General features: G+C 43.5%; 1 protein-coding gene across 1 annotated transcript in view; it reads right to left on the reverse strand.

The window, feature by feature from the left end:
- The window catches only part of LOC136677416 (unconventional myosin-Ie-like), a 73,614-nt gene that overhangs the window by 21,634 nt on the left and 35,775 nt on the right, over positions 1-16,205 (reverse strand). The window contains exons 5-14 of the mRNA XM_066654935.1: positions 12,977-13,064; positions 9,667-9,756; positions 7,902-8,033; positions 6,537-6,671; positions 5,310-5,442; positions 2,881-3,077; positions 2,555-2,635; positions 1,847-1,933; positions 879-965; positions 597-649 (exon numbers count right to left, since the gene is read on the reverse strand). Of these exons, the coding sequence (XP_066511032.1) occupies positions 597-649; positions 879-965; positions 1,847-1,933; positions 2,555-2,635; positions 2,881-3,077; positions 5,310-5,442; positions 6,537-6,671; positions 7,902-8,033; positions 9,667-9,756; positions 12,977-13,064 (1,083 nt within the window). The remainder of the gene's footprint in view (positions 1-596; positions 650-878; positions 966-1,846; positions 1,934-2,554; positions 2,636-2,880; positions 3,078-5,309; positions 5,443-6,536; positions 6,672-7,901; positions 8,034-9,666; positions 9,757-12,976; positions 13,065-16,205) is intronic.

A 16,205-nucleotide genomic window follows, 5' to 3' on the forward strand; every position in this document is an offset into this window, starting at 1 on the left:
TTGTCTGTGTGGGTTTCCTCCGGGTGCTCCGGTTTCCTCCCACAGTCCAGTTTTCTTGGTCCATTCAGACCTTCAGTGTGTCGATAAGCGTTTACACTTCGAAAAGTCTATCATGCTCTAGTCCACTATGTTCTCACTGACATATTACAAAACATATGACATCACATTATCCGCTCTTACTCGTAGCTCAAATCAGGTGGACCCTGACGTACCTCAGAGAGCTTTCAGATTTCCGTTGGCTTAATGAAGACTCAGAGATGTACTGGTTATGTCCACGGAAAAAACTGGGAATTCACTGTGTGTTCATCCACGCATCAGCTGATATCACACACAGCTGGCCCCCAGCTGTCTGCTCTGAAATACAAGCATGTGTGTAAGTCTGTGTGTGCTGTTTTATACTGAACCCCTAACTCCGTTCCCCAGCTGAAAGGGTCCAGGCTGAAGCCACAGACACAGCTCAGAGCCAAATGAACAGCTTCACACTGCTCTCATAAAAACCAGCTTACACATTTCTCACAGCCTACTGTTAACAATTCGAAGACATCTTCCTCAGAGAGGCGCGCTCTGAGGGACAGGAGCTCCTCTAAAATCCACACTCTGCTCTGACACTGTTACTGCTTCCTCTGTAGTCGAGCTCCCGGGGAAACCTCTACATGGGATGGAGAAAATCGAATGACGAGGCACATTAGCTCAGTTGAGGCTATCTCTCAGCCAGTTGTGGGAACAGAAGGGAGTTCTTTGAGGCTGGGGAGGTAGCAATTTGACACACGCTTTTTTTTGAGTGTTTTATTGCTCATGTTAAAAAACTCGCCTCATGTCCCGTCTGTGGGAGGAAAACGTTTAAAAAAAACAGCCAAATTGAATGTCCATCCACTTACTATTTTACTCTCAATGAGGTCACAGACTATCTTGTTGTTGAAGTATTCAATCGGAGTCCATCGGATGCCTTCCTGGACGTACTCTTCCTAAAAGAGGATGAGAGAGAGAGGGAGACAGAGAGCGAGAGAGAGAGAGTGAGGAAGAGAGAGAGAGAGAGAGAGAGAGAAAGAGAGCGGGATAGATAGAGAGAGAGAGAGAGAGAGAGAGAGAGAGAGAGGGGGAGAGAGAGAGAGGGAGGGAGAGAGAGGGAGAGAGAGAAAGAGAGAGGGAGGGAGAGAGAGAGAGAGAGAGAGAGAGAGAGAGAGAGAGAGAGAAAGAGCGGGAGAGAGAGAGAGAGAAAGTGGGAGAGAGAGAGCGAGAGAGAGAGAGAGAAAGAGAGGGAGGGAGAGAGAGGGAGGGAGAGAGAGAGAAATAGAGAGAGAGTGAGAGAGAAAGAGAGAGAGAGAGAGAGAGAGAGAGAGAGAGAGAGAGAGAGAAAGACAGAGGGAGGGAGAGAGAGAGAGGGAGAGAGGGAGAGAGAGAGAGGGAGGGAGAGAGAGAGAGAGAGAGAGAGAGAGAGAGAGGGATTGGGAGAGAGAGAGAGGGAGAGAGGGAGAGAGATTGGGAGAGAGAGAGAGAGGGAGAGAGAGAGAGAGAGAGAGAGAGAGAGAGAGAGAGAGAGAGAGAGAGAGGTGAATACATAATACCTAGGTATAAACTAGGTATAAACAAGACAGTACAGAAAAAGCAGTATATGTACGACATGCCTTTGAACCGTATACACATCTGCGCTATTTCTGGGCTCTTTATGTATTTACAATGTTTGTTTTTTTTTAGATAATCACACAGGATTTAATTCAGGAGTTTAAAATCTGTAACCATTTTTTCTTACATTTTCTAACTTCACTGAAACATAACTGAAATCTCACAAGATAAAGTTAGCTCCTATAGCATCAGTAAATAATGAAACAGAACGTGGAAACTCTACCTGTTCTGCTTTCAGTGTGAGCTCAATGAAGATCTGCTGCAGTTTCTCATTCACAAAGTTGATGCAGAACTGTTCAAATCCATTTTTCTAGAAACACATGACAGTAAAATGGAGTCAGTCACCAATAAAAGCGATAGACAAACACGTTTGCCGTTTCTCAGCTAATGTTGACTTGTACGTATCGTCAGATCAGTGGACTCTTGAAAGGAGGCTCAAAGAAAAATGACACTGTGTGCAATATTTATTCATTCATAACTCTACACCCAACACAGGTCTAGACACAGTGTCTGTGAGGATTTTACCTGAAGCACAATAAACAATAAAACGCATAGAGAATCAATGCAAACAGCAGTGCACCAAATATAGGACGCTCTCAGCCAGTCCGACCAATCAGATAATGGCTGAAGTGAATACATTTAAAAGCGCTCTTTCATCCCATCACTGGTAATCCAATCAGGACACAAGGATTAATTAACCCTGTGTCCCAAACAAGCACATAATCACATTAACCGGACTCATCAGGATCATTATCTGTCTTCAGCTGATCCGGAACCAACCCACACAGTTACGGTTTAGTCCACTGTCAGACGCTGGCGGACACAAGCACTCTTTTAGCCGAATATTCTCAGGTTAAATATAAACGGACATTCATAATTAATATACAGACCTTTTATGACTTATACACAGAAAAGGAACATATGAACGCACCTGGAATATCTCAAATCCGTAGATATCCAACACTCCGATATTCAGCTCCTGATGATCCTTCACCATCGCTTTATTGATGGACTGCGAATGAAAAGGATTATTATATTTATTCATAAAAACTCAGTAATCTATATATTAACTAGAAAGATGGATGGATGGATAAATAAATGGATGAATGGATGGATTGATGGACATTAAAAAATGTACACTGTATAAATCGCTTTCTCTAGAGCAATGACTTTGGAGCATTGGTCTTCATCATGATCGTTTCACACAGAACCACTGCGTGATGTAGAAAGACCAAAGAGTGGCTCGGCAGATCGTACCTCCACCAGGAAGTCAAACACTCGAGCGTGCAGAGCTTTGGTGAGAGCGTCACGTGTGAAACACGCCTGCTCCACATTCAGGGTCACGTCTATGGACTCAGACTTTCCTCCCCATTTTCCGTCCATCTTTCGGCTGGTCAGTTTCTCCTTCAGACGCTCCTGATCGATGCCCAGCAGGAAGGCAGGAAAAGCCAAGACTGTGGAGGGGAGAGGGATAGGTTTAAATACTGAACCCCACGCACTTTTAGTTATCAGTCTTTACTATGAAGTTCACAACACACAGAAGGGAGTTTTAGTGCACATTTATTTGAGGATCTGTAGCCTACCAACTTACAAACTGAAACAAAGGTGCAAAGACGATGTTAAACAGAGTAAACAGCAAGAATGAGTAAAAACAGACATGGGGAAGAAAGAGAACTGAGCGAAAATGGATAAAAACCAGAGCTTCTGCTCCTTGCTCCTCACTGCCGTGTGCTCAGGGTCAGGGCGAACGGCGAGTGGATCAGTGTCATTTAAAGGAACAGGGGCTGAAATCCAAGTATGTTTGACTAAAGTGTATATTGAAACTTATACAATATACAATAATTGGATGTGGAGTGAGGAATAGAATGAGGGTTCAGAGACAGACCTTAAGAGTTTAAGGCTCTATACATTCATTCATTCATTATCTGTAACCGCTTATCCAGTTCAGGGTCGCGGTGGGTCCAGAGCCTACCTGGAATCATTGGGCGCAAGGTGGGAATACACCCTGGAGGGGGCACCAGTCCTTCAGGCTCTATACACACTCTGAAAATCACTGGACAATGCCAGTCTTCCACACAAAGTCCTGTTAAGGACAGGGCAGAACGTGTCCAGATCTGATCCAGGAAGAAGGTGAGTCAGTTTAACCACAACAAAGCCTCTGAGATGTGAAGGACTGACTCGTGTGTTCCTCAGCTCTCGGTCTCTAAGGCATCGCTCCCTGCCTTTTCACTGAGTCATTTTTATCATAAGAGAAAATGCTCTCACTCAGTTTTGACACTCTCTCTCCCTCTCTTTCAAACACTCTCACACACACACACACACACACACACACACACACACACACACACACACACATCTATCCCAGGAAATGAGGGTGTGGCCATAGTGCACCAGGGCCCAGAGAAGAGAGGACTTCTGTAATGATTCTAAAAACACAATGAGAGTCATCTTAACAGCCCTGGAATGACACAGTCCCCTCTCTCCCTGTGTGGGTGTGTGTGTGTGTGTGTGTGTGTTTTTGCTTCACAGTGGATGAACAGCACTCCGCTGAGTGTGTAAAAGCCCCTAGCAATACAATGGTACCATCACAGCTCCAATCATTAAGCCAGAGATTCAGGAATGGAGGGATGGATAGAGGTGGAGAGGGCTACGAAATGAGTGAGAGTTAGAAGCAGACGAGTGGAGGGTGGAGGGTCTGGACAGAGAGCTGGAAGGGTGGGTTGGAGCAACAGGAAGTTCCACATTTCTTGTTGTAATTTTAGCCTGTGACGTAATCCATCCAGACACAAACTCAGCTTCATTTTCTGGGTTAATTTAGCGTGGATTAGTCTGCCTGCTTCCTTATACTAACAAAGTGAGAGAGAGAGAGAGAGAGAGAGAGAAATCACAAAAAGGGGAGGGAGGGAAAAACTCCAAACAAGGGAAAACTGAGCAGACAGGCTGAAGAGAAAAGTGTTCCCTGAGACTCGGCTAAGGGCAGCTGAGGACACTGGACAAAGACCAGAAAAGCCACAAAGCAAAGCAGCTTCACACTTTGAAACAGAGATGGCGATGGCAGGGCTTCGTCAGTTATAGGGATTAAATTTCCATTTATGTCATTTTTGAAATTTATTTCATATGAAAATGTTGTTTTACGACTTTTCCGAACTTTCGCAGGTGTCATGAAGTCACTCCACCAATCACTGTTGTCTGTAGGGTCGGCATGGCAACCAGCATCATGTCCTATTATTGACTGTGTCCCAGCAACTAAATGTCACTATAAACATCAACCGTATTTTTCTTTGTGAAGTACGCAGGTTAAAATGAGTTTCGGCATTTCTGCTCCTGTGTGAAACTCTTTTCCATCTGTCAGTGTCTGTGAGGAGCAGGGCTCGTCTTTGTCAGCGATCTTCATATTTCTCTCGGCTGGAAAAAGCATCTGAATACATCACTTGTTTTGTATATTTCAATTTGATGTTTTTTTTTTCATTTGTTGGAAGGATCTTACAACACTAAACAAACATATAGGGTATCACACTCATTCAATGCTCAGTGTTTAGCTCAGAATATTGTGGAATACTATCACAGCCGTGTTGATGAGAGATTATGACCGAATCACATCCGCCGCAGTGTTATTTAAGACAACACACGTTCTCCTGAGCTCTATTTGTTTACAGGAACTGCAGCAGGTAGAGACCGTTACTCACACTCCTCACTCTCCACGGCCGCGTAGTTCCCCGCCTCCTTGAAGTTGATGTTCCCCAGGTGAAGGACTCCAGCCACAATCTGCAGCACCATGGCGCGGTCCTCCCTCGAGATACCAATCACATCCATGGCATGCTAGAGGGAGAGCGAGGGAGAGAGAGAGGGAGAGAGAGAGAGAGAGAGAGAAAATGAAAGAGAGAGAGAGAGAGAGTTGGTATACATTAACAAAGTCTGCACAGTCACTTGCCGCTGCTGTTTTCCAGCCCATGTCTAATTACTCCTGCTGTGGCTTCACTGGTAAACACAAACAGGTGTGTACTACGAAGTGGAAACACAAAAAACATGGGGGAGGAATGAAAGCAGGGAAGAAAGAAAGAAAGAAAGAAAGAAAGAAAGAAAGAAAAAAAAGAAAGAAAGAAAACTTGTACAAAATAGAAAGAAAAAAGAAAAACATAAAAAGCACAGAAAGGAAAGAATGAATGAAGGAAGGAAGGAAGGACAGAAGGCAGGAAATAAGAAAAAGGAATGTCCTCTCTTTGGCTGTGTTTTGTCTATAGTTTATTTACTATTTGTTCTGAGTAAATCCCATAGACTTCATATCGTCGCTGTCCAACGCTGTCCAATCAAAAACATGTATCTCCCAAAATTATAACTCAGAAGTAGAAGAATAAATCTTTTATAAATCATTTTCAATTGAAGTCATTGTAAAAAGATTTTATTCAGAGTAAATTTGGAGCATTTCTATTGGTCAGTCATCATGAAATTTTTGCACAGTGTGGAGGAGAGCTTCTGTGTTCAAATGATGAAGTAAAATAAGTATCATTGATAGAGTCTGAGGTAAAGAGAGAGAGAGAGAGAGGGAGAGAGAGAGAGAGAGAGAGAGAGAGATGGCAGCATTAAGAGAAACAAGGTACAGAAGCAAAAAGAAGAGAAGTGAAAAAAAGAGAAGGGAAGGGTAGGGAAGGGAAGAGAAAGAAAGAGAAGAGGAGAGATGAGAAGAGAAGAGAAGAGAAAATAAGCGAAGAGAAATTAAGCGAAGCGAAGAGAAAAAAAGGAAAGAAGAGAAAAAAGAAAAGAAGTGAAGAGAAGAAAAAAAAGAAAAGAAGTGAAGAGAAGAGAAGAGAAAAAAGAAATGAAGAGAAGAGAAGAGATGAGAAGAGAGAATTTGAGAATTAAGAGAAGAGAAGAGAAGAGAAGGGAAGAAATACCTCTCCGTCTCAGTCACTCACCATAGTTTCCTGGAAGTCGCTCTTGTCGTTGATGTCATCCACCTTGTAGGAGCCGGACTGGTTGAGGTATGAGTAATAATCCAGGTTTGTGATTCCCAAACTGCTCTTCTGATCTCCAGAGGCCCCCTCTATCAGCTGCAGGCCGAGAGACAGGCACAAGCATTTCATTCAGAACAGTGACAATTATTGACAGCACACACCAGCTGACCTCTGGGCTCTAAACATTCCGCTGCTTGGCAGCTGTAGCCTACTGTTCCTCAGGCAGAGGAAGAAATATACACTGTGATTATTCATTCATTCATTCATTGTCTGTAACCCTTATACAGTTCAGGGTCGTGGTGGGTCCAGAGCCTACCTGGAATCATTGGGCGCAAGGCAGGAACACATACTGGAGGGGGCGCCAGTCCTTCACAGGGTAACACACACACTCACACCCACGGACACTTTTGAGTCGCCAATCCACCTACCAGCACACGGAGGAAACCCACGCGGACACAGGGAGAACACACCAAACTCCTCACATTCACAGTCAATATCCAGCCGACACTGTCCACTGATAAAGAACTAAAGGACGACAGTGAGTTGACACAGTGTTTAAAAACTCTAGCAGCACTGCTGTGTCTGATCCATCCTGTGGTGGTCCTGAACACTGAAGTTCAGAGCCACAGATGGACAACAGTCTGTAACTGTAGAACTACAAAGTGCCCCAGTGTGGTCAGTGGAGCTGAGAGAATGGACAGTGAGTGTAGAAACAAGGAGGTGGCCCTGACGTAGGTGAATGCCCGGTGCTGTGTACCTGTGTACATTCACTGGTCAGTTCCTGAATGACCATTATCACATCATATACAGTAATCAGGAGCAATCAGTGAATGTCTCCTTTAAGGGTGTGGTTAGGCTCCATGCCTTAACCGTGACAAATTCACAGTAATGTAATGTAATGTACTGACTCTTGCGGCTCACTGCTTTATTTGAATTCTGGACTCGTATATTACATCTGTCGACTTTAATCAGTATTAAACATTGGTACAAAAAACAAACAATATAAAACAAATGGCAAGAGAAGCTCTCATTACAGGGCACATGCCTTGGTTCATTTAGTCTAATTGTAACTCTTCTAATCCAAGAAAAAGAGGGAGAAACAACGTATGGAGCCTTCACAGGAACCAGGCATGACAATCTGTTTCTTCTCCAAAGCACTCAAGCAGTAAACAGAAGGGCAAATCCAGAGCCAAATCGTCCAGTGGTGACTCGGACCGTGTCTGTTCTTCCATCTGCTCTAGCGCCGCAGACGGAGAGACGGAAGGCACAGAAAAAGAAACAGAGGGATGAAGGTATTAACCAAAGTCTCAGAGGTCTGATTCTCACCTGGTAGAAGATATGAAAGCTCCTCTCGCCTGGGTTCCTCGTGACCACGCGGGATTTTTCCAGCAGGAAGTTGGAGATTTTCCCGCCATCTGGTTCACCGCCGGAGCTGAACTGGATCTCAAAGTATTTCCCCTGCAGGAGGAGTGCACCATTTACGGGACAAGTTCAAAACCAGAACACACCGAGCCAGCGTTCTCCAGAACTTCCCGGGAAACACAAACATTCGGTGGGTGTGTTATATCTGTGTGTGGTTTTGGGAGCTTCTAGAACAACCTCCTCCATTCTCACTGTATTCAATATCCCTCATTTGTCCAAAAGGCTTAACCCCATGGTTCTTCAGTGGTTGCACCACATTCAAACTCTTCTACAACATTCTACATTGTGGTCTACAAAGCTCTGCCCCATTGTCACAGTTCTAGAGCGCTGTCCCTCATTCACACTGTTCTAGATGCTATTACAGCTATTCCCCTTTACTCTGCTCTAGAACGTTTATCTACATTCACTCTGATCTAAAATGCTCTACTTCATTCCTAAGGTTCCACAATGTTCTCCTTCAAGCGCACAGTTCTATATGTTTCTACCATTCACAGGGTTCTAGAGCATTCACCTATTTTCACACTGATCTAGAATGTTTTCCCTCATTCACAAGTTTCCAAAATGCGCTCCTCGAATCACACCACTCTATATGTTCCTCACATTCACGATGTTCTAGAACGTTCGCTGGTTTGTACTCTTCCTGAGCGGAGACTGCTACAAGGTTCTGTGCCATTCGCACTGTTCTAGGTAACTCTAGACAACCTGAAATGCTCACCACCTTTCACACAGGTGTAGAAGGTTCTTCCCTTTCACACTGCTCTAGAACATTTAACCATATTCACAGTGTTCTAGGATGTTCTCTCCTAGTTCACGCTGTACTAGAATTGTTCCTGTCATTGACAATGGTTTATTTCGCTTGTTCTGATCTGGAAATTGTATAAACTACTATGTATTTACACTATATACACAGCATATCAGACACTTGCTATGGGTGTGTGTGTGTGTGTGTGTGTGTATGTGTGGTGGAAGTCGACCGAGTTCATGGCACACACATGTGGTGTCACTGATTTTCCCAGTGATGCCAACACGGTTTATCCTCTATGTTTATCTAAACACTTCCCCACCACAGCAAAACTGCACCAAGCCCAGAAGAACACAAACAGAGGAGTGATGGAGTGGTGCTAAAGGACAGTAGCACTGTGTACTTTAGGCCTTTTCCACCAAAAGAACTCGGCTCCGTTCTAAGGCTGCACACGTATTAAAACTGTATGAGAATCTACCTCCACTGACTGTTTTCCAACAGCTGGATGTGTTCCTCTCCACTTTTCAATCAGTGTACTGTAAATATCCCTCTGCCAAGTGACATCTACCCAGCTCATATATCACTCCCCTCTCTGGAGACTCATCTCACATTCACTCTCTCCATCTCTTCCTCCCTATTCCTCCCTCGTTCCACCCCTTGGCTTTACTAGATCCGGCTTCAGGATCATAATCTAGGCAGAAGAGAGGAGAGGCCAATAATATCACATATAATGAGCAGGTCTCTCTCTCTCTCTCTCTCTCTCTCTGTATTTTGATTGGGGGTTTCTCCTTTTTTCCTTAGTGTGTGTTTTTGTGTGTGCGTGTGTGTGTGCGTGTGTGTGTGTGTGTGTGTGTGTGTGTGTGTACTGGCTGCTGCTGTTTTCTTAAAAGGATGAGTTGTGAGCCATGCAGGAGGTGGAGCTCTTACAAATCGGCTGGAGTTGTTGTTCCTCAGTGTTTTGGCGTTTCCGAAGGCCTCCAGGAGTGGATTGGACTGTAGGATGATGTCTTTGACATGCTGAGACAGAGAGAGAGAGAGACAGAGAGAGAGAAAGAGAGAGAGAGAGAGAGAGAGAGAGAGAGAGAGAGAGAGGATGATGAAACAGCTCAGCACATTTTGAAATTGCACATACGTCCATATGTTTGCTAAAAATGAAAAGTGTCAGAATATGGAGTCACATTTATGTCGATATTCACTACTGGAACTAAATCTTGTATCTCCACTTACATTTTTTGACAGAATATAAGCATGACATGAAAGGAACTGCTTAGAATTTGTTTACAACAAAAGCTTAGAAATAAATAGTCTATATGTACACAAACACACACACACACATTCCAAGCCAATATGTTGCCTGCTTCGCATTATCGGTGCCGGAACATCTGCGGATCAGGAGCACATGCATATTGAATCAGCATTTTGAATTCCGAACAAGAAACTATGCATCTTTTTATTACGCACAGACGCTGTACATTTCAGACACAGTGAGTAAACCCAGTGAACTGTCGTTTGAAAAAAGTGTGAGTGGAATTCAGACAAGGGCTGAACGGTACGAGGTTAATACCGTTTACTGCAGTCCTGGACCAAGTTGAAATTGATGACAGTATATGAAAATGATATTACGAAATATTACATATTTCGAGCAAAGTGCAGCGAAGAACACGCCGACAGGTATGAGTCCCTCTTTTAATTGGCTCATTACACTGACTTTATCCTTTATCCTGGGCACTCTGAGCATGTGTGTACGGAGCTGCCCAGGTGCTGCCCCAAGCCCACAAATACCACCCTACAAATACCTATTAACCTGGTATTCCAGAGTTTCTCTAGAGATTTCCTGGAGTTCCTGTGTGAAAGAGGTTTAAGAGAGGAACACTTCCTCTTTCATACTGATGCAAAGTAAAACAGGAACGCCCAGAGAACAAATGTTGTCTTCAGTGTTTGGTGATGCCACACGCCCGTGAGCTGGTACTAAACTTTGCACAGTAAAAACCTCGCTGTATCTGAGAATGAAAAGATGCCACAACAAAATGAGACACAGCCCAGCCTTAATTCAGACAGCAGTTTATCAGATGGTTTATCGCCACTCTACACAAACATATGCACAACTAATTTGCATAGCAACACATATTACTCAGAGCTGAGGTCAAAATTTACATTTACATTTACAGAACGTAGTAGACACTTTTACCCAGAGCAACACACAACTTTAACCTGTCACAGATACGGTCTAATGCAGCGTTAGGAGTCTAGCCCAAGGATCTCTTGGTATTGAATGGTTTTCCTGCCTGAGCTGGGGTCTGTGGTGTGGAGGGCAGTGGTGTATTGTTGCATGGTATAACGATACTAGAAAAGAATCTCAATATGTTGTCATTAAAAACGGTACAATACCATACCCATATAATGAGTACCGGTATTTTAAGAAGGAGTGGTATTTCCAACGATTGCCACAAGGGGGCCTGCAGAGCTTTGCCTCCTCTCCCTCCTTTAATAGTTTCACTGTGACTTTTCAGACCTTCTAGTGAGTTATTTACGAACCTTAGCTACTTTTTATAGAAGAGAATCACCGGTAGCACGACTCGTTAGAACACCAGGACTGACCATGAGCGTGAGAGACAGCTTTGCCTGGTGTTTTAGGTTTTTAACATGGCATGGTTTCAGTATCGGTATCGAGATACTTAGGCGTATCAAAAGTCATAATTTTAGTATCGCGACAGCACTACAGTGGTGTTGCCATCAGTTTACATTGTGATTACACTGCATTTCAAATGATTGCCTGGTTTACAGAGTAATGACTAGCAATATCTCTACCGTTTGGTGTCTGATTATTTTATGCATATAACCCTAACACAAGCCTATCGTTTTATCTCTGTTGTCAAGAGGACAATTCAAACGCCACTTCCCTGTTTTATCAAGCTGTAACCATAAACAATAAACCACAACCAGAGAATGTAGAGAGTATTGGTCAGAAACAGAGAGAAGCTACCACTGTGGGTGCCGCTGTGGGTGTAGTGTATCAGTGGACGCAGATAAACAGAGGAGAAGTCATGTGACAATGAGACTGAGAGTGACTGAACAAAGGCAAGAGTAATTTGAGCAGCCAGAGCACATCACGCCTTGAAACACAACACACGGCTTTGTTCTAGGACACAACAGAATTTCTAACAATTTAAAAAAATAACATTATTTTCTTGTGAATAATATGGACACCTTTCAGCCACTGTTTCTACACTCACTGTCACAATTGCTGTGTCTGATCCACTCGTACCAGCACAACACACACTAGCACTCCACCACAGCGCTGAGAATTATCCACCATCTTTATTTTAATTTACTGTCCACAATGACCCCAACTGACTTCCTGATTTTTTAAGTATTATAAATATTATAAGGGCCAATTATGAGTGAATTATTAAAAAAACAAAATGTATTTTTCTTTGGCGCTATTATCCTTACATCTACTTGTCGAGTTAGGCATCAGTTCGTATATCCATCACTATTTAATGAACTGCCTTTCTGTGAGGAGCTTGTAGAGACAAACCTCCGAGGTCTGGTTCCTATCACCACCACTGTGAACAATTATTATTGGTATGTTCCTATAGAACACAGCCTTCTGAATCACTTTGTTTACACCTCAGTTCTGAAGAAGTTTTGGAAAATCTTTGGTATTCCTTCGTAAGTTCTCGCAGTCTAGAGCAGTGGTCAGAGCTTTAAGAGCTCGGGCTGGAAAAGAGCATTACAGAAGATTTAGAAAGGCCCTACACAACCACTGTGTTTATGACCGTAGAATCTCGTGATCCAGCTTAGATCACCACAAACTGGGCCTGGGGCAGAGAACTAAGCGGGGTGTGTGTGTGTGTATGTGTGGGGTGCAAGTTCTGAGTTGGGGGAGAAAGGGGCAGAAGGAGGACAGATGGCTGAAGGATGCTGGGTGGGTTTGAGGCAATAAGAGATGATAGAGATAAAAAGATAGAGGGATGGCAGAAGAGGAAGGGGCTAATGTTTAAATTTAAATGAGGGCTTTGTTGTCCTGCTCTGAGGGTATAAAGCTGTGGACCTCAAAAAGATTTCTCTGAAGCCGACCACATCTCTTTTTTGAAATGCCACTAATGCAAAGAGACTGGTCTTTTCAACACGCTTGGAGGAGTACACTACTGTCCAGAAATGCTATGCCAGTGAAGCTTGCAAGGATCAGACAGCATAGTACTGTGGTAAGTTAAGGCAGGTACATGAAACTCACCTGGACTTTAGGTCCTCCACCTGAGACTCTGGAGATGTAGCTCATTATGTATTTGGCTGCGACTGTTTTCCCTGCTCCACTCTCACCGCTGTAAAACAGAAAAAACACCTGGTGAAAAATCATAATTCACACAACATACTAGGGCTAGGTAATTAATCGTCAATTAAACAAAATCGACGTTCAGAACGTCTAATCGACATAATCTTGTCTATACTGATTATATCAATTATTTTTATTCTGTTATGTCCCCACTGTGTGTTCATGTACTGTCCCTTTAAAACCATGCTACCAAGCTGTAGTCACATGACTCTGCTTCTATCTGCCACATGGAGGAGAACCTAAACACAGAGGCCGACCGAGCGACTGGAGCAGCTTGTACCAAAAGAATAACACAGCGTCTGTGGTTTGGACGTGCTGCGTTTTGACTTTAATTAAGACAACACTTAACAAAAAGAAGTTATATGTAAACAATGAGAAAAAACAGTTTCAGCCAAAGCACAATCACACGCCAAATATCAACAGTGCTCAGAAAACAAGAGAGGAACAAGCTCCCAGCGACGTTAGAGAAACTATCACTGAACTGTGAGGGTCACAAACACAACAACAAAATAATGGTTCGTTAATCGTAATCGTGGTAAAATGTACAATTAATCGTGATATTGATTTACGCTCATATCACCCAGCACTACAACACACAAACACAGCGCCTGTGCCAGTTTTACTGGCCTCATCCAGAGCTGAGCGCTGCAGGCAGAAATGAGAACAACATCTCAAATCTCCAAAAAGATAACTGTACAGGAGTTAAAGTAAAACAACCCTCCTATGTTTGACCGGGGGTTAATGGAATATAACATGTTTTTTTCAGGGTAAATTCTGACCACTGCCACTGGTCCGTTCATAACAAACACTTCATCATGAATATTCAAATACCGATCCAGGGTTTTGTCCACACTGCGGCGATATGTTTTTAAACAGAAGAAACAGTGAGTCTGTTTTGCCACAGTGTACACATTATTTCAGTGATGCAGACACAAACAAAGACAGCGCACTGTTCTGCACGGGTCTGTCCTAGTTTTGTGGTCAGTGAAGTCTGATATGATCAAACCCAGCGAAAACATATTCTGTACTGAGTATTAAAGGAACACGTCAGCGTTTTCTAACCACAGTGCTGCAAAAACTGCCCATTCACTTCATTTAGGAATGTTTACTATGTGCAGGGGAACGTTACAAAGTTATATACAAGTGTTGGAATACATTTATATTAGTGTTTTAAAGCTATCAATAATTATATCAATTTTACATTTTTATCAATCAGAAACAAGCAAAATGATCAGATATCAAAGGTTTAAACGACTAGAAATAGTAAGACGTATTGGATATATTTGACTTCAGACACACTGACTCTAATTGCAGTAATGCTTGTCTGTCATACTCAAATAATCATTAAGAAAAACTGTCTGAAGCTCATTCACAACCAAACAGCCTGCCACTGTACTGGAGACAACAGCCCTAAACACAAAAGCAGGGTCTGATTTACGGCGTCGGAGCCAGGAATGTTGAACAGCATAGAGCTTAAATCTTTATAAAGCTTTACAGCAGATCAGAGGGGCTTTAATGACAGCGTTTTGATTCTTATCCTCAATTAACAGAAATGAAGCGGCTGGCGCTGTAAGGAGCTAAACAGAGCATTTCTGTAATTGAGGGCATATGGCTCTAACTGCACGGGGAACTTACAGTGTCTGTGTTATTAAAGAAAAGGGAAACACATTACAGAAGTGAGTGCTGATATATGTTCTTGTTATATTTTATGACAACAAAACATGTGGCCTTTAAAGGGAAAGTCCAGCGTCTTTCCTAAATGCTTCTTATTTCATTCATTGAGACGTAAAAAAAGGCCTTCAGGTTGTTTTTATGTGAAACACTCTGTTCTGGAGAAGCTTACAGACTGGAGAATTGTTGACGGTGGTGATGATAGGAACCAGATGTCTGAAGAATTTAATACCACTAAAGTTATTACATGAAACGGTTACAAATATGCCTCTGATTCCTGAGATATTGCTTTAGCATAGTTCTGAAATTTGCTTTAAGTCATTCACAGTGGCATAGTGCACACAGGGCGTTGTAAGGCAATGTAGTCACCAAAAAAATGTATACTATGGTTTACCAGGATCAGCATCACATATAAAAACCCAGGCGTCGTTTATGTTTACTGCTCATTTGTGACATTCATGTGTTTTTGGACTGTGGGAGGAAACCACAGCACCTGGAGGAAACCCACGCAGACACAGGGAGAACACACCACACTCCTCACAGACAGTCACCCGGAGGAAACCCACGCAGACACAGGGAGAACACACCACACTCCTCACAGACAGTCACCCCGGAGGAAACTCACACAGACACAGGGAGAACACACCAACTCCTCACAGACAGTCACCCGGAGGAAACCCACGCAGACACAGGGAGAACACACCACACTCCTCACAGACAGTCACCCAGAGGAAACCCACGCAGACACAGGGAGAACACACCACACTCCTCACAGACAGTCACCCAGAGGAAACCCACACAGACACAGAGAGAACACACCACACTCCTCACAGACAGTCACCCAGAGGAAACCCACGCAGACCCACAGTCCTCACAGACAGTCACCCGGAGTGGGAATCGAACCCACGACCTCCAGGCCCCTGGAGCTGTGTTCATTTGTGACAGTAAAGTAAAATGATAAATTCTGAGTTGTAGACACTGTGACTCCTGGCTCCTTTCACCACCGCTGGATTGAAATCCTGTTAAATATGCACCAACTCTTCTTGTGTATGTGTGCAGTTGTCCTTTAACTGACATGACTGCGCTAAAATGTCCTGACCACCACGGTCCTCCTCCCGAGGCAAGAGGGAAGCGAGTCGATGCTGTGCTGTTAAATGCTTTTTAGTCACACTGCCATGTTTTCCTCTATCCCTGCCGCTGTCCTCTGAGCTTGGCAGGGCCTTCAGCGTTTAGGCTTGTGTGGCTTGGCAGCGGATGACAGCAGAATCAGGTTTGTTTTTATATTTCGTTTGTAATCATGTCTGTAATGCCTTTCTGAGCGGGCACAGCTGTGGACTGTAAGAGGAAGCCAGAGGAAGCAGCCTGAGAGCAGTGACGTTACACTACAGTTACTCTATACGCAACTTCACTTCAGACAGTTCCCTCAGGAGAAGACTTCTACTGTATCTCACCGCTCCTA

This window comes from Hoplias malabaricus, chromosome X2 (assembly GCF_029633855.1).
Source record: "Hoplias malabaricus isolate fHopMal1 chromosome X2, fHopMal1.hap1, whole genome shotgun sequence".
Taxonomy (NCBI): domain Eukaryota; kingdom Metazoa; phylum Chordata; class Actinopteri; order Characiformes; family Erythrinidae; genus Hoplias; species Hoplias malabaricus.